The sequence below is a fragment of the Drosophila willistoni genome, unplaced genomic scaffold (assembly GCF_018902025.1).
Source record: "Drosophila willistoni isolate 14030-0811.24 unplaced genomic scaffold, UCI_dwil_1.1 Seg143.1, whole genome shotgun sequence".
NCBI lineage: Eukaryota > Metazoa > Arthropoda > Insecta > Diptera > Drosophilidae > Drosophila > Drosophila willistoni.
In genome coordinates, this window is record NW_025814102.1 from 651,224 (window position 1) to 673,649 (window position 22,426).

General features: G+C 35.7%; 1 protein-coding gene across 2 annotated transcripts in view; it reads left to right on the forward strand.

Annotated features, from left to right (window-relative positions):
• Positions 1–19,574, forward strand: part of LOC6648594 (mannosyl-oligosaccharide alpha-1,2-mannosidase IA) — a 58,965-nt gene extending 39,391 nt beyond the window's left edge. Inside the window, exons 1-6 of one of the 2 annotated variants that reach the window (XM_002070857.4) lie at positions 7,171–7,789; positions 17,701–18,313; positions 18,376–18,600; positions 18,662–18,800; positions 18,867–19,128; positions 19,192–19,574. In XM_002070857.4, the coding sequence (XP_002070893.1) occupies positions 7,199–7,789; positions 17,701–18,313; positions 18,376–18,600; positions 18,662–18,800; positions 18,867–19,128; positions 19,192–19,359 (1,998 nt within the window). In that variant the 5' untranslated portion in view covers positions 7,171–7,198 and the 3' untranslated portion in view covers positions 19,360–19,574. Of the gene's footprint in view, positions 1–7,170; positions 7,790–17,700; positions 18,314–18,375; positions 18,601–18,661; positions 18,801–18,866; positions 19,129–19,191 lie in introns of those variants that run through there. The other variant, XM_023179151.2, reaches the window with a different exon arrangement.
• The last annotated feature ends 2,852 nt before the right edge of the window (positions 19,575–22,426 follow it).

Sequence of the window (22,426 nt, forward strand, 5' to 3'; positions counted from 1 at the left end):
CAAAATCGATATTCGAATTCCCCGTTTTGTTGCTGTTTCTTTATACTAAACATTTCTAGCAAGCCAATTCGTTTTTTTGCTTCTTGCCTTCTATCATAATATTAAAATGTATATGTAGCTTTTTCGCATTTATTTTGTTGTTTGTTTGCTGTTTGTTGTTTTTCTTGTTGCTCGTTTTCGTTTTAATATTCATAAATATTTTCACAACATGCGTGCCAAAGAGCAACTCAGCTCCCCGCTAGCTTCTGCAGTGGCAAAGTGGCCCTTGGCCCTTACATTTCATTTTTTTCTTCACATTAAATACTATGTGGAAATTTATATGCAAGAAAAATCACTTAAAAAGAGAGATGCTTATGCCGATGCCGATGCCGATGCTGATGCCGATGCCTATGCCTTGGGCTAAAACCAAGAGATATGAATATTGCTCATACGCTCCATGTGGCTACTGTTTGTGTATGTGTGTGTGTGTTTGTGTGTGAAATGTGGTCGAGAGACGATGAGGCGTGTTCGATCTTACCCATGGGACCGACTTGAACTGACTCTAATTGAACTGTGGCAGCAACTGTAGGGCGTGCCGACACGCCTTTTTCTCTTTAGTTTTTTGCCATGCCAATTGCCTCCCAAGTGGCTACTGGCGTTTAATTGCAATTGACGACTACGAAACGACCACTGCCCCACAAAATTAAACCTATCCTCTTGGTTATCCTTCGATCCATTTAGCCATAGAATGGCCGGTCATTGTGAATGGGATAACTATGTCCTTTTGGTATAGTTTTACGTAAGCAATTCCCATTAATCTGTGCACTCGGAGAAATTCAAGTATCAATTAAAATCAGTTTCCCTTAACATTCTTTGAGTTCAGATATCCACACCAAAAACATCAGGGAACAAATAATTCTTGGATTCTAGAATAGTTGCAATAAAAGTCTTGTTAACAAGTCGAAGAGGATTTTATGGCCAAGAAAAGCATTTATTTCTTTTTTATGTTTAATATGGATATAACATAATATTCTGCTAAAAGATGTAAGCCTATAAAACGCGTTTCTAAATCATTCTTGTTTCCCCCCCGCCACACACTTTCTTGGCAGTTACAACTAATTGCCTTTTCCTTTTCATAATCTCCGTTGCCGTCATGTCGTTTTTTCTAATTAACTCTTTTTCTTTTATCATAAACCTACATACATACATATATATTGTACATACTATACTATACATTCTTTGCTTGATGCATCAACAAAGGATGTGGCCAAAACGCGTTTGGGGGGAACTAAGAAGAATAAAAGGAATCTTGTCTGCTGTATGGTTTCACTTTCTTTTCGCACTCAATTCGCATTGTTGTTAGAGAAAATGCCTTCACTTTACACTTCATCCTAACCGTCCTACCCGTTTCAGTATCTGTGTTAGCCTCCGTTTTTTTCTGTCTACTCTTCCTTTTCGTTATGGTTTTTTTTTTTTTCTTTTCTCTTGGCCAAACGGGTAGTGTTACTTTGTCTGGAAACTAATGTTAAACCAAGAATGAAATTGCAAATCAAATTTATTTGTGTATTAAGAAACCAGTTTTATCCTTCTTTTATCATTCAAGTTAATTGCCTCTTCTCGCAAACATAGCAAAATGAAGCTAAAAATATTCTTTAAATGTAAACCCCTTTCTTTTGAGCTCTTATAGCCAAATATCTGTAGATCAGAGATGGTCAAATCAAAGTTCACATTGTGTTTATTAGCCATAGAAACCAACAGAAGCGGTCAATGAACAAACGGTTTTTATAAAGAGTATTAAGACAACATAATGGCCGCTGTTAACTTGGCCCTCTTGCCTTTTTTGTTTTTAATAAAAAAGAAGGTAACGATGACAGCAAAAATACTCAAGATTTCTTTCTTATTGTTTGCTCTGGTTTATTTTCACACCTCCGCATTGCCCCAACCCCCAAGCAACGCATATTATCTGCTTCGTTGGTATGTGCGTGTGTGTGTGTGTGTGTGTGTGTGTGTGTGTTCTGTTTGTTGCCTTTGTCAGAACTCAAAAGATATAAAAGTGATATACAAGGGCAGAAAAATGTTAGTCTTACACTTAAATTGGTAAGCTCATTTGTTTGCCTTTGTTGAAAGCAATGGTAAAAGCAAAGCCAAATGGCACGAAGAAAGTAAAAAAACGAAAGAAGCAATGAAAGGAAGGAAGGAAGGAAGGAAGGAAAAGCGGATCTAGAATACAGTTGTTATACAACAGAACAGAATTTCAATGAAAATTAAAACAGAAAAATGAACCTTAACGAGGCAAACGAAGTTGTTGCTAATTATATAGATACATACATATATCCCTTTCATCTCATAAACAATTCAAAATCAAGTCTAACAATCCTAAAGAGAAATCTTTTTAAAAATTGAATTAAAACCTTAGATTGAAAGCGGTTTTTCCGAGGATGATGGCTTGAAAAAAAACTCTGACTTAGAGCGTGCTAAGGTTGTGTGGTTATTTTAATTATAAAACATTACCAATTAAAAATTCGGCTGATCCATAAGAACATACATCATTTCCTATAGCCAAAGCAAGCCTTTTGATTACCTTCAGGTTCTTTTTCTTTATAACACCAAGGCTAAACCATTTAACATACGTTTTATATGTTTCACTTCCGTTGGCTAATTAAAAGCAGTTAGCTAGGCGGTAATTTTTGCATTATGAATTTCGTACAGCGCTTCGAGTGCCATCCGCCGACCGCCGACAGCCGACCGCCATCTAGCCAACTTACTTGGGGCCCCTTGACACATTTCATTTACTTGGCCTTTTACCGCTGTTCTGATTTTCCTTTCTCTTGTTACCATTCTGTAATTCGTTTTCCTTTCTGCAGTCATAAATTAAACATAATTAAAATGTAAATAGCGCATTCATATACATTACACTGTGTGTGTGTGTGTATGTGTGTGTGTTTGTGTGTCTGTGTGTGGGCTTATATGGGTGTCTGAAGAAGATAAGTAAAAATATTCTAAAGGTGAACTTTCGCATACCCTACATCTTATATAGACACAAAAAACAAATATTCATCCATAGGTAATTATTTAATACTTTAAAAAACGACAAGTCACATAAAGTTGATAGTCTTATGATTTGAAATATGATCAATATTAAAGAAAATTTTCAAATATATCAAATATTTTAGGGACTGTTAGTTCCTTATGTTCTATATGTTTCTCTGATATCTTAAATAAAACTTCTTCGTTATAAGCGGTATATAGTCGCTTGACATTCCAAACAAGTTTTTTTTTAAATACCAACCAAACATTTCTTAGTTTGTCGTTATAACTAGTTTTTACTGTATTTTTTTGACTATATTATTATACTTTTAGCCTAGTTTTAGATTTTCAATTAAATTTTTTCCATGAAATTAATTAGCTTTCTGTCACAGTTATTGCAACTATATACATCACATCATGGTCAGGCAATTTGGCATAATTGTTTTAAGGGAAATATATGCTAAAGTTTTTTAATTGGTTGTTTTAATAATATAATCAATAGATATTTAAAGCATACTATAAAAATGTGAAATCTATTTTAAGCAGCAACATAAATTTAGAAAAATTAGTTTAGACGTACAGTTGATAGTTGACTGATAGCTGAGTCACCCTTTAGGTCTTTCTTTTATATAGATTCATTATCCCAATAGTATCGTTCCAAACTAAAGAAGTGGTTTTCATACCATCCAATTAGCTGTAGCGAATTTGTTTCAGTGGGGGGTTGAATGTTTAGATCGTATTTGAATATCAATTTCAAGGCCATGCCCTCAATTCCACCCACTGCCAATATCCCACGGGACGATTTGGATGAGGGGGTGGTGAAAGCTTTCATTGCGTTCTCCATTGCCAAATTGTTGCGCCTTGTGTGTGTGTTTTGTTCCGTCAGCTGCCATTTCGTTTCACTTCTCCATCTCTATCTGGCTGGCGCTCTCTCTCAGTCAATGTTTCTTTTGCATTCGGTTCTCATTCTCTCGATTTGTGGTTTGTGCTTTTTTGTTTTTGGTTTTTCGTCGGTTTACCCCCAGTTGGCATTGCCTCAGTTGCCGCATTCGGTTCGGTTCGGTTCGGTCGCAACGCGAAACGCTGAAACTGCGAAACTAACTCAACTCAAAGAAAAGCCAAAAAAAAAGAAGCGCAAGAATTAATAACAAATTCTACACTTTATGCTTTTACATATATACATTTTATGAGTATATGTATTTTGAAGTGCGTAACTGTATAAAACAAAACAAAAAGTTTAAACAAATAATACGTCAAAAACTTTGCAAAGAGTTTAGGGAAAAGAACAGAAAAAAAATGCATTTATAATGTAATTTACGAAATTTTCATACCAAAAAGCAACAGTTCAAAAGAGTAAAAAAGCAGAAATTCGTGAGGGGATGATATGGAGTGAAGAGGGGGGCGATGTTAAAAACTTCAAACTAATCAAGAACAACTTTTTCGAAAAAGTCCAAAATAAAAATAAAAAAACACAAAACTTGCATATGAACCTCAAGGGGGATGTGTGTGTGTGTGTACATAAGGTGGAAAAGGGGGAGGGGATAGGTGTAAGGAAGGCTGGTCCATGCTTGACACGTTTTTCTTATGCATCAGCCCCGAAGCCCAGCTATATACACACTTCTGTGTACACTTCTTCTACGTTAGCTCCTTGTCCTGGGGCAACAAATATGTACTAGTGTGTGTGTGTGTGTGTGTGTGAAACTAACTGTGTGTGTGTGTTTTTCTGTTGATGTTTATGTTTTTTATTTTCGTTTCTGTTTCTGTTTTTCTGATTTTTAATTGCCGACTACATGATGTCCTTGAGCGGCATGCCTCTACGTTGCCACACACACTCTCTCTGCTCGTAACGGTCATATTTATATTTAAACGCATCTTTCAATGAGTAGTTTGTGTTTGCCAACAACTAGAAAAATGAAAAGAATATAAATACATATGCATATATATATACATATGTATATATATAAAGTAAAAACAAACATAACTTGGAATGGCCAGGCCTATGTTGGCTTTGTCATCGCTACCATATTCAGGGAATTTAAAAAAGAACTAAAAGCACTAATTTTGATATGCCAACATCTGGCCAAAGTCCATATACATACATCCATTTGCCCGAGAGCGTGATCATCGCTGACAGAGCCATTGTGAAAGGTCGTCCCGTCCAGTGATTAGCGTGTTCCCATTTTGTCTGTGTGTGTCTTTTTTTTTTTTTTTTTTTGCTATATTTTGATTGAATTGATATCACTTAAATAAATGAGTATAGAAGAAGGCATTGTTAACATTCAAATAATAATGCCCATTCAATGTGCCGGATTTGCAATTACACAATCTGATGGCATTCGTTTAAAGAGGTCTCGTTGCATTTTCAATCAAGTTCTTTTCATAATAACTGGACTGAATGTTGGTTGGGTACAATCTACAATGCAACTTTTAATTAGATCAATTTGTCTATTGAGGCACATAAAGAAAATCACTTATTCGTTTGGAGCTCCCAGTTCTAACCCCTTGGGTAAACTACATCAATGGCGGATTTAGAGCTTTGCCCCCTAAAGTATGAAATAAGCAGTAGAAGAATTCATCGTTTTAAAACATATATGTAAATGTCGTGTGTATAAACAATTAATCCGCAACGCAAACATTCATTTAAAGACAATTATTAAGTCGTACGAAAAGTTATAAATTTGTTAAAAAGAATGAATACTTTTCCAGACTTTCTCTAGATCCGCCTATGAACCATAACCATATGGCTCGATCGTTTCAGAGGCTTGAATGATAACGGACGGATGGTTTGAATTGCAAGCAAATATCGCACTTATCGCAAAGCAAGCAAAATTCTTATTTATTTATTTTCTTTCTTTTTTTTTTTACGAGTGAATGAATCATTTAGAGCAATGAAACAATAAAAAATGTATTATCGTTTTGTGTATTTTTGCATCAAGAACGAATGACAATGAATCACATTCTTAGAATTTATTTGTACATCTAAGAAATTGGTTTATTTTTATTTAGTATTTAAATATTAATTCCAGTAGGATGTCAAACGCTTAAAAGTAGGCCATAGAAATTTTTGATTCAATTGCCACTTCTGTCAATTCCTGTCCAATTGTAAACTTTCTCCTTTTGCATTCTTGCCATATTTTTTCTGTTCTTCTATATTTCCTTTTTCTCTATCTGTCTCTTTCTCTGTTTTTGATTGTCTGTTTTGATTGCTTCGACTTGGCCACTGCGTATACGCAATGTGGCGACAATCATACGACATGTTTGCCAACTTGAAGAAAGAAGTCAATGCAATAAGATTGGGAGGGGAGGGGATTGGGGTGGTCACATCATCATTAAATCAGGAATGGTGTGTGTGTGTGTGTGTGTGTGTGTGTGTGTGTGGTATGGGGGGAGGGGAATTATTTCTCTTTCTGCTTTATACCAACCCGCCCTCCCAATTCCCGATTGCAGCCTTACTTCCTTTTTGCCATTTGCTATTGATTATTCGAATTTGAAGTGCAGTCGTGCGCTTTGAAACTCAGAACAATCAAAATATAAATACTTGATGTTGATGGCAAATGAATACTGGGAGGAGTAAGAGATTGGGAGAGGGCAAAGCAGAAAAACAGTTGCCTACTTTTGTGCGGCATTACATTATGCAACTTCCCGCTGCAAGAAGCTGCTAAGTTTGTCTTAAAAATGGTTTGATTTATTTTATAAGTTTGACTTGCAAATGTTCTTTCGACTTGTGTCAGAGAATAAGAATTGTGAAAAACCACAAAGTAATGAAAATTATTGTGGTCTACCGCAGAGCTAATTTACCCACTCATTCATCCACCCACCGATTCATTTTTATCCCTCTTACGAGTGTGCCTCTGCCTCTTTTTGAACTGTATTGAATTTGCTTTAATTAAGCAGATAAAAACAGAAAACAACAAAATATAGTTATAATAAATATAAAAATCAATAGAATCATGTGACCATGGCGTAAGAGTGGAACAAATTCAAAAAGCAATAAAATCAAATAAAGCCTTCCCCTCAAAAAAAGAATAGAAAAAAAAGAGCACCCAAAACAAAAAAGTAAATTTCAATCCAAATTCGCTGTAAAAGCTGCCTAGAGCTATTAACAACCAAAAAAAAAAAAAAAGGAAAAAATTCAATTCAGTTCATTACGCCGACGTCGCTTGTGCGTGTGTGTGTGTGCGCGCCGGATAAAATGTGTCCCAAAACGTCAAAGACAACGCCATTGCTGCTAATTGGTGGCATTGGATTTGTTATTGTTCTGGTAGTAATTACCGGTATAACCCTGATCAATAACATTAATCTATCGAACATAATACGGCTAAACGAAAAGGTAGCCAGCGACAGTGTCAGTGCAAACGATAATCAAATTAAAGAGCTCAACTATGTTAATAATCATCCGAAGAATATATTCATCAAATTGCCATTATCCACAAATAATAATGGTAGTCAATCGCATCAGTCAAGTACGCCTGCAACCGCACTAGACGCCAACGAAGAGAACGAAAATGTTGGTGATACACGCACCTTGGATCAAATACGCCAGGAGATGTCCTCGGTGAGGCAACAGCAGGAGCACCATCACCATCATCAGCAAGATGAAGAGGAGCCTAAACTATCGTCAGTTATTTGGCAGGGCAAACCAAAGAGCCTACAGCTAAAGCTGCCACAGCAGGTGCAATCTAATCAGACATATACTACTACGATGCTGATATCTCCGCCTCTGCCCTTGGGTCCGTACACCGGCGGCTTGATTGATTACACGAAACGTGAAAAAGTCGTCCAGGTGAGTGAGTGGTAGTCCCTAAATTGTTGCGCCCTTGGCAGCTGGGAATGAAATGTAAGACCGTGTACAGTTGACTCTCGTTAAACATGTCTGGTACAGTAGGTATTAGTAAGAAAATTATTTCTTTTCTTCCATTTTAATGTGAAAATTGAAAACTTTATGCAATGTTTCATAGAGCAATCGTAACCAGTGTAAATGTATTATTCAATTTATTATAAATAAGTCTTAAGGTAAAGCATATGAAGTCTTTATTTGAAATGCCAAGAATATGTTTAATTTAGCACTGACAAACGTCTCTCTCATCGTGTCCCGCTCACCTTTAAGTCTCGTTTATCCTGCCATAGTGACATTTCGTTACGTACACCGTTTCATCTGCAGTTGAGCGATAAACACGCACATGAGAACAGGGAACGAGCATGAGAAGCAACCACGACCACCTCTTCTTCTACCAAGTGGTGGGTACATAGAGATAGTCAGGGTCAGAGGCAGAGGCAGGGGCGGAGGCGAAGGCACTTCTTCGTTTTGCCCTACACTCTAGTCAGAGGCTTTGGCGTTTATTACGCTCACTTGAGTTTGGCTCTCGCCCGATGCCTTCTTGCCGCCTTTTTCTTTATGGTAAAATCGCAGGGCAGAGGTGTAAGAAGCGTGTTTAGGGAGAAGGCAAGTTGCAAGTGCTGCAATTGCAGCAGAAACAAATGTTGTCCGCATTGCCAGGATACCATTATGCTTATCCTTGTATTACCTCAATTGAAGTTCAACAGTGACTCATACACTTTGCAAATCGAATTTCGAATTTGAATTTAAAGTTTTACTTTGGATAACATTTCCACTATACAAATGTATCTAATTCTTGTTTAACTATATATGTACATATATGTGTGTATGTATATGGAAAAACTCATGGTTTGCATGGCATTTTCATTTCTGGTTTTTTCTCTCATTTTTCTTGTCTCGAATTTAATTAACATTCTGTGGAAGGTTTTTTTTATTTTTTGCTTTTCACCTGTCTGTGTGAATACAAGGAGGAAACTAAATTAAATTCCATTTATTGACTTTGCATTTTCATTTGCTGAAATATATATGTAGGTATGTATATTTGGCATTTGAATGCAGTTACATACACATAGTTGATAAGAAATTTGCGAAAGGAGCAACAACACAAAAAAAGGACTCTTTTCCCCTTTCAAACATATCTCGTATACATATCTATTTCTGTTTCAAGTGCAAATATGCAAATATTGCAGGTAGTTTTACATGGATTGAAACATTCAATCGTCCTGATTACAAGTACCAACATATGTACCAACATATATATAAGGACATTTTCAGACATGTGTGTGTTTGTCTGTAAGTGGAGCAAACAACATGCCGTTAGCAGTTGGCTATTCAAATTAGGCAATGGTCAGAAGAGGAAGAAGACGAAAAGGACGATCAAGTGTAATATGCATACATATTTGTGTGTTATGTGTGTGTGTATTTCTCTGTGTGCATTTGAAGCAGAACAATGGAGTATGCATATGTTTCTTGGCTTCTTTGTTCCTTTCTTCCTTCGTTCGTTCGATTTAACTCATTTAACATTTTTCTTCCATTCATTTCGCTTATTCCCTTTTGCTTCTTCTCCTTGCGTGTATATATGTGTGTGTGTGTGTGTGTGTGCTTTACAGGTAAATTTTCTTTACTTTAAATTTATGTTCAGTACTTAAGATGCAAATGGCAAACGAAATGTTGAACAGGCATTGGGGTCCTTTGGAGTTACATTCCATCACACAGTTTTGCCATTCATACACACACACACACACACACACATACACACACACATACATATATTTATTGCCTTTTCTGCATAAAGACAATTTAGCTTCATTGTGCACAAATGTTTTTTGATAAATCTATTTAACATCAACGATAAGTAAAACAAAATAATCAGTTTTCTTATCCACTTTAAAGAGTTAACCAACACTGATTAGCCTGAATTATCTTCTGCCTGGCATCACTGTAACCGAAACTTCTGCTTCTTTGTTTATAAATAATTTGGAATTCAAACAGTTAATTGGTTTTGACTTATTGTCTATGGCTAATAATCGAATTTTGCTTCAATCCGCTTGGCATTTTGCTAAGCCTATTACCCTTGCGCCGTGCCTTTGTTTTTCGTCGTTCATTTTGCTGTTATTTATTTATCCTTGAACGTTCGGCATTCGCATATGACCATGTAGCTAACTAACTGACACACAGCTAACTAACTGAATTGACCAGCCGCCTGTTCAAGGTAACACTGAATAAGAATACAGAGACCAAAATATATAGAGAGAGAGGAAAGAGAGAGAGAGAGAGAGAGAGAGAAAACTGAGTCGCATCGGTCGAAAACCAAAACATAATGCGTAGCATTGACCATTTCGCTGTCATTTGACGGCCAAATAAAATGAACAGTGCACAACCAATCGCATAGAGAGAGAGAGAGAGAGAGAGAGAGAGCGAGTGAGAGCGAGTGAGAGCGAGTGAGATAAGGAATGTCAGAAACTCAAGACAGTGGTTTGAAAACTCATTTTTCCCGCGAAATTTGTAAGACGTAAGAGCTAAAGTTAATAAAAATCGGTTATTTATATGATAAGTAACAAATTATAATTATTTTACTTTCGAATGAGCAGATTTTAAGTCATGAGATTAGCAGTTTATCTAACAAGTTCCCTCATCAACAAGACTTTCGTTATCACTCTAGAATTGTAACGCCATACTACTTACTCCAACACTCAAACCAGTTGAAAATTGCAACCGGATGAAACGAAAAAAAACAATCATAGCTCTCAAGGCCAAAGTTAATTTTTTGGTTTCATAGTCCAAAAAGCGTCTGCAGATTAGTGGAACCGACTAATGCTACTACTATTACATAACTTGCATATAAGTACCAAAATATGGTTTAATAAGAAAAGGGTGAGGCTATATAGCCTGACTTGGAGCATGTAAATAAATAAAGCTCTCTATACCACCAACAATATTGATTGTAGTTCAGATTTGATAAGAAGAGCTATAGCTCCTCCTATAAATATAGTACTCTATAACGTCTGATATGACATTATCAATAAAAAGTTGATGTATTGAACTTTAAGTTTATTACCCAAATATAGCCTACCTGCGGATCATTCTGTTACATTTTTCTCTATGTATACATTAGGTCCTTATTTTGTCGCACTGCTTAGGAGACATTTTTCTTGGGATTATTCCGACGTGGACATGGACATAAAGTTTACTCAGCATTGTTTAACAATCAAGATCATTTTTCTTCTCTTCAGCTTTCTGTCTGTTCTCGCACTTTGTAGAAATGCTTATCGTATGCTTACAAAGAGAGATCAAGATGGCATGATTATGCTATGGCGAATGAATACAAATATTTATGACAGCCACTGTGCACATGCAGTTGACCAACAATTCATCAATCGCCTTTGTTTAGCTATCGGCTCTTCACCACCATCACCACAACCTTCACCTCGTTATTTACTATTCTAACTCTGACACTAACCCATTTTTGTTGTTGTTGTTGTTGTTGTTTTGCCCCCTATAGACGCATTCTTATCAACATTTCTGACCGTTGGCCGTTTTCATTGTCAGCCTGCGATGAAGGTTGAGAAAGGGGCTTGAGGCAGTAGAAAGAAGTATGTGTGTGTAGACGAAGGAAGGGGTCGAAGAAAACATTCAAATTGACAACAATTCATTGACACACACACACACACACACACCTATGAAAACTTTTAGCCCCTTTTTTGAACACACACGAATATTTAAGCATTTTCTTAACTTAATATATTTTCTGTATTTTCTTAACCAGTCGGTTGAGAGTCAAAATAGTTTTCCATTGTTCTCAAATGGAGAGCAAATGGCAAGAAAGAAGGAAAGAAAGAAAGAAAGTAGAGGAGGAAGTCATTTGGCTTGCATTATTTTGCATTATTTTATGGCCTGAAGCAAATTATTTTTCTTTTTCGAGTTTGTTGGCCAAGAAAAGTTTTGCTCTATGGTGACGGCTTTGGGGTGAATTTTTGGGTTTTGTTTTTTTGTTTTTGATGGGTGGAGGCGGATTTAAGCTTAGTTAGTTCTGCTATAGTTTTTCCTCGTTTTGCGTGTGTGTGTGTGTATCTTTGTGTGTATGTGTGTGTGAGTGAGTGCATATTTTTTTAACAATTTTTTAAAAGTTTCAACCATTCCTTTGCATTGCTGTCGTAGTTTTCGCCTTTTTTCTTAATTTTCGTTAAGAAAACAATAAAAGAAAAATATATAAACCAAAATGCGGCAAGTAAAAGAAGAAGCTTCCAACTAAAAAGTTGCATTTGCAACATTTGTATGCAAATGTATGCAAAACGATTAAGCCAAACTTAGATTAAACTGAGATAGAACTTTTTAAAATCCGTTTAGCAATGAAAGAAATACATTCAATTCCCCAAAACCGTATTGACATGTTTTTATTTTAGGTGTTTTCAAAATGTATGTATGTCTTTAAAAATGATTATTTGATTTACATTAAAACCTCAAAAACTAATACACTCGACTCGAATTAAATCAAAATTTGAGAGACTCTAGAAATGTAATGAATTTTTTAGAGAAAATTAAAACATTTTGAATTATCAAGTGTTGTTAATTAACTGGTAAAATTTTACATATTCATAATGTGAATTAATTAATCTTGAAAAAGAACTCAGTTTTTTTTTAAATAATTTCTGATGTGCTCTTTCATCAGTTTCGATTTGTAGACAAAAACTTTTATTATTAAAAATTATCGAATGAAGCTCTAGTTACCTTATCTGACAACTCTGCCAAAGGTTATGATCTATCGTCTTCATTTCTGTAGTTTTATTTGTATCACCATTGGCTAGTGATCTTGAAATCCTAACATCTTTATTCCCTTGAACACAGTCAGAAATAACTAACACCACCGATGTTTAATAGAATCTTTTTGATCTGTATACCAACGATGCGATATGTGTGGCTTACGACTAACATGCAACTACGCACAATAAAGGTAATTTCTAGGGGATTCCCAAAGTTCAAAGTTCTTACTAACGTACTCGAATGTTTGACCATCATATGATTTTAAATTAAATGATAACTTTGAATGCTTAAGGGCTTCGAAATATCCCAGGTTGGAATTAACGAGAGTCGACTGTACTATGTAGACATAAAGTTAGTAGGCCGTCTCGCCGACTTGGGTATACCATGTACCAAGTGAAAATATATTTCAAATTTCGAAAACCAAATGTATGTAAATTAAATTGTTCTTACATGCCACATAGGTAGCATATCCTATCTCGCTTACTCTCCATTCTGGGGGCGGAAGCGGGCGTGGCCAAAATTCCAATTAACTTTATATACCACACGAGTCTACATGCCAAATTTTGTGGCGTTTATACACACGGGCATGGCTAAATCGACTCGGATGTTGATTCTGATCAAGAATATATATACTTAATGGGGTCGGAAAAGATACATACATTTTGGTGACTTTAATATATCATTTCACCCTATGGGTGCGTGGTAAAAAAACAAATCGAAATTATTTCGTTTTTAAATTTTATGCTGAATTTTGATCAAATTGAAATTTATAAATCATTGCCCATTCTGATTGTTAGTAACATACATAAATGGAAAACCCATTTTCGTTTCTCAATTTCTTTTTCAACTAGTTTTCGTCAAACACCCAAAAACCCAAATTTTTGGTACAGTCACGTGCTGTTGACGATGTGGGTGGAATGGGTGGTTAGTTGGCTGTTTGAGTGGTTTAGTGGTGGTGGTGTCGGACGGTATGGCGCAAAATGCGACAGGTATTGGCCACAGTTGCAAAATCAGCCGAAATATTGTCCAACTGAAACATACATACTTGTCGCCACTTCAGCACACTGTGAATTAATTTTGTGTAAATATTGAAAGAAATACACTGCATAGAAAAAACTGATATCAAGTCAATGAGCTTCTGTTGAGCTGATTTTTATTAGACGACGATCTGACAAGGATTGGAAAAAGACTACTCAATTTTTGTTTCCACTTTTAAACTCTAGGCAACTAAGCTTGGAGCCTTCTGGCAGAGATTTTCGTCGACAAATATTTTCTAAAAGAAAGTTTTTGAAACTCTTTGATTTCTGCCAGTGTATGATCATCTATCTGGGGACAAGTTGGATAACAAATATCTGCGACATATGTATGTATATGACGCATGCTTCACCACAGTTTTTTATACCATACACCCATAGGGTGAAATGGTATATTAAAGTCGCCAAAATGTATGTAACAGGCAGAAGGAAGCATCTCCGACCCCACAAAGTATATATATTCTTGATCAGGATCAAAAACTGAGTCGATCTAGCCATGTCCGTCTGTCCGTCCGTCCGTCCGTCCGTCCGTCCGTCCGTCCGTATGAACACCTAGATCTCGGAGACTATAAGAGCTAGAGCCACCAAATTTGGTATGCAGTCTCGTGTAGTATGTACGCTTATCGAGTTTGTTTCAAATTTTTGCCACGCCCCTTCCGCCCACAGAATTTACATAAAACTGTTTTTCTTAAAAAGTATAGCAGATAGAAACATCAAATTTGGTTTATATACTCGTTTAGTTAGCGCGCAGAAAATAATTCTTCCAACTTTTTGCCACGCCCCCTTCCGCCCCCGGAATTTACATAACTCTGATTTTCTTAAAAACTATGAAAGCTACCGACATTAAATTTGGTATGTAATTTAGCTTAATAGACGCGCAGATATTGACTATTTAAAAATTATGCCACGCCCATTTCCGCCCCCGAAAATTAAACAAAACTGATTTTCTCGAAAACTAACAAAGCTAAAGACACCAAATTTAGCATGTATATTGGCTTAGTATGCGCGCAGAATACATATATTTTAATATATTGCCACGCCCACTTCCGCCTCCATAATTTAGAAAAAACCGATTGGCTCTTGCAATTTTTTGACCATCGCGATCAAATTTGGCAGACTAATAAATCTTATCTATTTCTATCAAACTACCAAATTTGATTAAAATCGGACTAGAAACATACAAAATATACGTACGAACGTATTTTGCTACGCGATCCATAAGGGCAGAATTGGCCGTTGGCTAGTGGCGGCGCTAGAGTGCTTGTGTGTTTGTAGAGTGAGCGAGATAGCAAATGGTATGAGGCATGTTAAAACAATTTAGTAGACATACATTTGGTTTTCGAAATTTTAAATATTTGTTTCACCTGGTGTATGGTATACCCAAGTCGGCGAGACGACTTACTTACTTCATTTCCTTTTTTATTGCGGAAATGATGTTCAAACACAAGTACACAGACACATAGACACATACACGCACAAGCCACGCATACACACACACACACTCCGTATATAGAAAACACATTTGTGGACTGCCTCACGTTTTGCGCCACGTTTGCACATTTCAAGGATATAAACTTAATTCGTAATGAAGACGTGAGTGAGTCAACGAGTAAGTGTTTGTAAGGGTAACAGGATGCTGTTGCCTGTTACCTGTTACCAGCTATCAGCTATCTGCTACCTGCTATTTGGTGGTCCATGGACCAAAAATATTCAATCAATCAATCAGTCAGTCAGTCAAAATCCATCCAATGTAATTTCCCATTAAAATTAGTAGATCTGAAATGATTTACAGTTCAATACTTAAATGGCTGATATTTAAAATTAGCCAAACATAAATCGTTATGGGGCCCGCTCATGTAATCATCATCATTATCATCATCATCAATGTCGTCACATTATTGACGGCATCTATCCATCCAAGCTGGCTCCTTTTCCTGTTGATGTGGCCCCCAAACATTTTGACTTTTAGTTCTGCACTGAACATCGAGAGTGTGTCCTCTTAATGCCACAAATTAAACGGAAAATACTCTTCAATAGAGCAAAATGAAGAGTAACCTAACGAAGCGGCATTACATTTGTTATTGCATAGCATCCTTTTACCTTGGCCTGCTTTGATTGTGGCTTATGTCAACGTTTTTTATTTTTTATTTTTTGTGATTTTTAATTAATTGCAAAGAAGAAAAGAAAAAAATAAGTAAAAGAACTCTTAATATTTGCTTTGCTCCCTTTTCAAGCTCTGTGTGTTTTTTTTTTCAACGAGCAAACATAAAAAGAAGTCTCGTAATTTCATTTTGCCAAAGAGTTATGCGAAAAGAAACCCAAACCAAATATGCATCCATCACATTGAGTTGGGTCGACACAACTCTCGAATTCCACTTAACTAATCAAATTCAGAAAAATCTATGAAGTCCCATATCCATGCTATTTATCTCATATTTTACAAAATGTAATCCATTTTGTTTTTATTGTTGACAAAAATTGTTCTACAAATTCAATGTACCCATCATGCATAACCCACAGGGTTAACAGGGTATAAAAAGTATGCAATGGCAAATTATGTTATGCCAGGCCGCGCGCGGCCAACAATTGCCTCTGCGGCAGCTGCTGCTTTTCACGCGCCTCTCTCTCTCTGTGTGTGTGTGTCTACAAGTAGGAATCCGAAATGGCAAAAAACACTGAGAACCCATATCAAAGTGATGCCAATTTACTTGCTCGCATTCAACTGATTTCTAGCCAAAAAAAAGAAGCTAAGAAAATAAGCTAACAACTTCTAAAGTAAGCTAGGCTCAAACTATTTGTTGCCTTTATTCAGGTTAAAGTTAAAACCAGTTAAATTTCTATAAACTGCAAGGGTTGAAGGCTAAATTAGACCATAGCACTTAAGTCCCTAAGAACCGATTTAAAGTTCAATAATTTCTATTTACTGCCAAATCAAAAACTTTAATGGTTTCTATATAACTTGTGGTTCTTTACAAAAATATTTCGTAAAATTTTTTTTTCCAGTTTCTGGTTCAGTTCAATTTTTCAATATGATTCTTTTTCGAAAATTCGCCAAAAATGTTTGGTGATTCTACTTAAATATTAACATCTCTCAGTTGGATTCCAGTTGGAACAAAAACAGGCCTGATTAACAACAAAATTTCGAAAAGTTTAGCCAAAGATGCTAGATCTATTTTTAGTTTTGGCTATATTTTACAAGTAGCCATTTTTGTTGGCTATGTTGCCAGTACTAATACAAACATGCATGCACATGCATATGCATCCGGGCCTACACAAATACACATAAGACAAACACACACATACACAAACCACACACACATACACATACATACATAGATACACGCAGAGAAGCTTTTAAATTTTTGGTGCCTTGGCTAGAGGCATGGACATCGCCATCGTCCATTTCATTAACATTTTTTGCGGTTCGAAGGATCTACGTGACTTTTCACGTGAGTCTGTGTTTGTCTCTCTCTCTAGGGAGGCCAAAATGTATGTACGCAGATGGATGTGTCTGCGTGTGTGTGTGGTGGTAAAAATTCAATTGAAAAGAATAGCCGAAAGGGCTGGCTGGGGCAGCTAAATGCTATATACAGCAGCAGGCAACCAAAAATAGTCCTTGAATGTGAGCTGATATATGTATGTAAAGCATGCGATGTCCTAAAACAAGTTATAAAATGTATTTCTAATAAGCCGAGCGTTACATAAAACTTGCCCGAAATGCAAGAAAGCATGTCTCAGCATGCACAAGTTGGCAGCATTGGACCATTACTTTGCTCTTGGTGCAAGTGAACAAGTCGAAACTTGAACATTTTTAAAGCAAACTCGCATTATCACTAATACGAAATGTTGTAACCAGGCGGGGAAAGTGGAAGGAATAGCGCCCTCCCCCATTTTAACGTCAATCCTCTTAGTTGCTTAAAAGAACTTTAGCTTTGACAACGATGTACGATGTATGTTGGAACGAAAGGGTCCTTTGGGAATTTGACAAACTTTGTCTCTTTTGGGTCAGTGTATTGAAAACATCTCTCTAATTCTGTTATTGTTTATTTTAATCTTTTACAGATGATGAAACATGCGTGGCACAATTATAAACTGTATGCTTGGGGCAAAAATGAATTGCGTCCCCTGTCACAACGACCGCATTCCGGTAGTATTTTTGGCTCTTATGATCTGGGTGCCACAATAGTCGATGGACTCGATACTCTTTATATCATGGGTCTGGAACGTGAGTACAAAGAGGGACGTGATTGGATTGAGAGGAAATTCTCGTTGGATAACATAAGCGCCGAATTGAGTGTATTCGAAACGAATATACGATTCGTTGGCGGTATGCTAACCCTATATGCCTTCACCGGGGATCCGTTGTATAAGGAAAAGGCTCAGCATATTGCTGATAAGCTATTACCTGCCTTCCAAACGCCCACTGGCATCCCGTATGCTCTAGTCAATACCAAAACGGGCATGGCCAAAAACTATGGCTGGGCCTCCGGTGGCAGTTCGATTCTCTCTGAATTTGGTACGTTGCATCTGGAATTTGCCTATTTGAGTGATATCACAGGAAATCCATTATATCGCGAACGTGTCCAGACCATACGACAAGTCCTCAAAGAGATTGAGAAACCAAAGGGACTATATCCCAATTTCCTTAATCCCAAGACCGGCAAATGGGGTCAATGTGAGTAAATTTTCAAAAACGAAAATATATCAAAATGATTATTATTTGTATTATTGTTTTAGTGCACATGTCGCTGGGTGCTTTGGGTGACAGTTATTATGAATATTTGCTTAAGGCTTGGCTGCAATCGGGACAAACCGATGAGGAGGCACGCGAGATGTATGACGAGGCAATGCTTGCCATAATGGATAAAATGGTGAGAACCAGTCCCAATGGCCTGACTTATGTTTCGGACTTGAAATTCGATCGTTTAGAGCATAAAATGGATCATTTGGCATGCTTTTCGGGTAAGTTCTGGGCACACATCTCATCTGATTGAGTTAAACTCTAATTGAACCTTACTTTTAGGTGGACTTTTTGCATTGGGCGCTGCCACACGACAGAATGAGCATACCGATAAATATATGGAGGTGGGTAAGGGCATAACGAATACCTGTCACGAAAGTTATATACGTGCACCCACTCAGCTGGGACCCGAAGCCTTTAGGTAAGATTGAAGCTAAAAAAAAGAAAAGGAAACCATTACTAATCTTTGGCTTATCTTCCAACACAGATTCAGTGATGCAGCCGAGGCACGGGCATTGAGATCTCAAGAGAAATACTATATACTCAGGCCGGAGACATTCGAAAGCTATTTTGTGCTATGGCGTTTAACTCACGATCAAAAGTATCGTGATTGGGGCTGGGAGGCCGTTTTGGCTTTAGAGAAACATTGCCGGACGCCGCATGGTTATTGCGGATTGCGTAATGTCTATCTGCAGGAGCCACAGAAGGATGATGTGCAGCAGAGTTTCTTCCTGGCCGAAACGCTCAAGGTAAGTTTGCATTTCTCTTTAGATATGCCTATCTAATTTGTCTATCTGTCTATATATCTACAGTATCTGTACTTGCTGTTCTCGGATGATTCCGTACTGCCGTTGGATGAATGGGTATTCAATACTGAGGCACATCCGTTGCCCATTAAGGGAGCCAATATATATTATCGACAGGCACCCGTAACGTTGCCCGCTGCCGCTGGTGGGGCAGCTGCGTCGAATGCCTCGTAAAAGGCTCTTCTTCCTCTAATTGTCTGGATGCTTCTTCTTGTCTTTTTTTCATAGAGGAATGCACTTGAAATCACCTTATATATATAAAGAGATATTTTTTTTTTAAAACTTAGTTTTTAACTAGTTTATAATAAGATAATGTGTGACAACTACATAAACTTGTAATCTCTTTCTATGTAACATATTTATACACAACTAAATTAATGTTAGTCTCCATGGATACATATATATATATATAAATATATTTATATATATATATACATATATAGGCATAAAAACATAAATATCGGAAGCTATCAATTTAGTTTTAACTTTATTTTTCTTCTTCTCGCCCACTGACTTTATCTATTTCTCCTATTTCTTGCTCTTACTCTTATCTCTTATCTCTCAGCACTGGTCAACTAAAATATAGTACTATATATACTTTATATATATATATATATATATATATATATATATATCTAAAATAATGTTTGTCTTTAAACAAGAACAGAAGGATCTTTTAGAAACTAGATTTATCTCTTTTTATGATGTTTCCATTTCAATAACAACAACAACAATTCAATTTTATGTACCAGTTATATATATAATATAGGCACACTCTTGATATTACACAATATATATTGATATCTATCCATAGTTATATATATATACTTAGAAAATATGTAAACTCAGGTGTTCGAATTATAATTTCGTTTCGTTCCGTTCTTAAGACTCCATCTAATTGCATCTAACTGATCTAAGCACATCTCAAACTATATCTCATTGCAAAAACAAAAACACTTACATTTCTATATACTGAGAGCTTTGTTTAATTTTTTTTTCTTTTTTTTGTAAATAATCAATATGTGTGTGTATATACATACATACATATATGTCTATATAAATGTGTATGTATTTCCATATCTATTTATCTATCTTAAACTAGTGACAAAATTAAGGCATAATCTACACATATATAGTTACATATTAAGGGCAATTAATTAATTGTTTATTTTGTAGCCTAAATATATATGAGCATCCAAGTGTATGTATATATATATACATATATATATATACTAATATATATATAGATAAACTAGGGTTTAGCTTACTTAAAACAATAGATGATCATGATAAAGAAAAAGGAAAGAGGAAACACAATTGTAACGCGAATTACTTTACATCAAAAAACAAAAAAAAACAAAAACGAAAAAAACATCAGACGAATGGAATCTTAAAAGAAATAATATTTAAATATATATACTTATATTTAATTAAATCAAATTAATTGTAGGCAATTGTTAAAGTAAATAAATTTAATTATGAACGGTAACAAACAAGAGAAAAGGCAAAGCGCAGTTAGAGAGATCAAAAGAGAGCAAAGTAATTTTATTTGAATCGAATAACAACAAATTTTACATTAATTTTTGGCAGCACTGCGAAAAGTGATTAACAAAACAAAAAAAAAAACAACAACAAAGAAATGTTATTTAAACAATTTATTATATTTTAGGTATTTTTTGTTTTTTTTTTCTTTTAAATAATAATAAAAATTTTACTTGATATTAGAAAGATAATTAAAATAGAAATGGGAAAAAACATTAAAATGATCAAGAGAGAGAGAGAACAGCAATTGTATTGGATTAATTAATAAGTTCAATAAAAGTCTAAATGATTAACTTATTTAAAGAATTGTCTACTTTCAATTAAATATGTTGGCGGTCTTGAAAAATGTGAAATGAATGAATATTATTTGTAAATTCGTGTAAAGTTTGTGCCATTTATTTATTAACTTCTCGAGAGTCATTGACCTTTCAAAGCTTTTAAAACTACCGTTAATCTGAGGGTTCCTTAGCACTGATATTTCAATAGTTTGATTGAATTTTTGTAAACTTGACACAAATAATGAATGAATAAATCATTGAACGACTCAAAATACCTTGTATATTCAGAGTGCTTTGAGTACCCACACGCTTTCGAATGACTAAATAATTCGAAATCTTAAAGAAATCTGACTATTTAAAGCATTTTGAGTATTCATACTAGGTACTGTGAAGGGAATTTACTAGCACATACTAAGCTATTTGAACGTGCATTCCAATGGGTGCATAAAGTTCATGCCTTTGAAACAAAATTATTGAGTTTTGAAGGACATTAAACATTGTATTATTCCATTTCATTTAGAGTCTTACTGCCTAAGCCAGGACTCGAGTACGAATCCTACTCACAACAAGATAAAATGTTTATTTCATGTCAATCATTATATTTAATTTTTAAATGAATGAGATCGATACAACCTCAGTAATTGTATTTGCTTAATATAAGCTTCATATATTTGATTTATTTTGGGACTGAATGACTCAAATGTCGTTTGGAATATACAGCTTCCTAAAATATCCAACCACTTATATCTTATACCTATAAGGATGCAGTCCTTCGTCTTTGGCTTAGTGGAGTCCCGACTTAAGTGGCGTTTCCCCCATACGGAAAAGTATTTTTATTGGGGAAAATGGAAAGGGTTGTGAAATAAACTTAGTGCCAAGGATACATCTTAAAGTGGAAGATACTAGAGATTTGCCATCTTTAAGACTTTTCGATCTTAAGTATATATTGGATTTCAAATCAATAAAAACAGCATTTTGAGTAAATAACACCTAGTTAAAAGTCAAGTCTATGTAGATCTGTGTAATTCCATATATAGTCTTTTAGTTTTTAATTTTCATCTCCATGTCAATTAATTACAACGTTGCGTATTCTTAATAAAGAAACTTGCACAAAGACTTCAATGACGCTGACAAGAATACGCAATTTGAGCGTTCTGAGAAAGGTTAACAACATTTCGCGAATCCCCTGCCATAAGAAAATTCATTCAGTGGCGAACCCGGAAAGTGGTAGCGAACAAAGTCCGACTCCAAAAGCACGAGACCAGACAAGAATGGAGAAATGTGCATACATACCTATGTATTTGTATGTGCATACATACTTATGTATATATATGTATATATATATATACATACGTATACATAAGTGCAGCAAACAAAGCATAAACCTTTAAAACAGGGCAAATTGCATGACGGCGTCCACC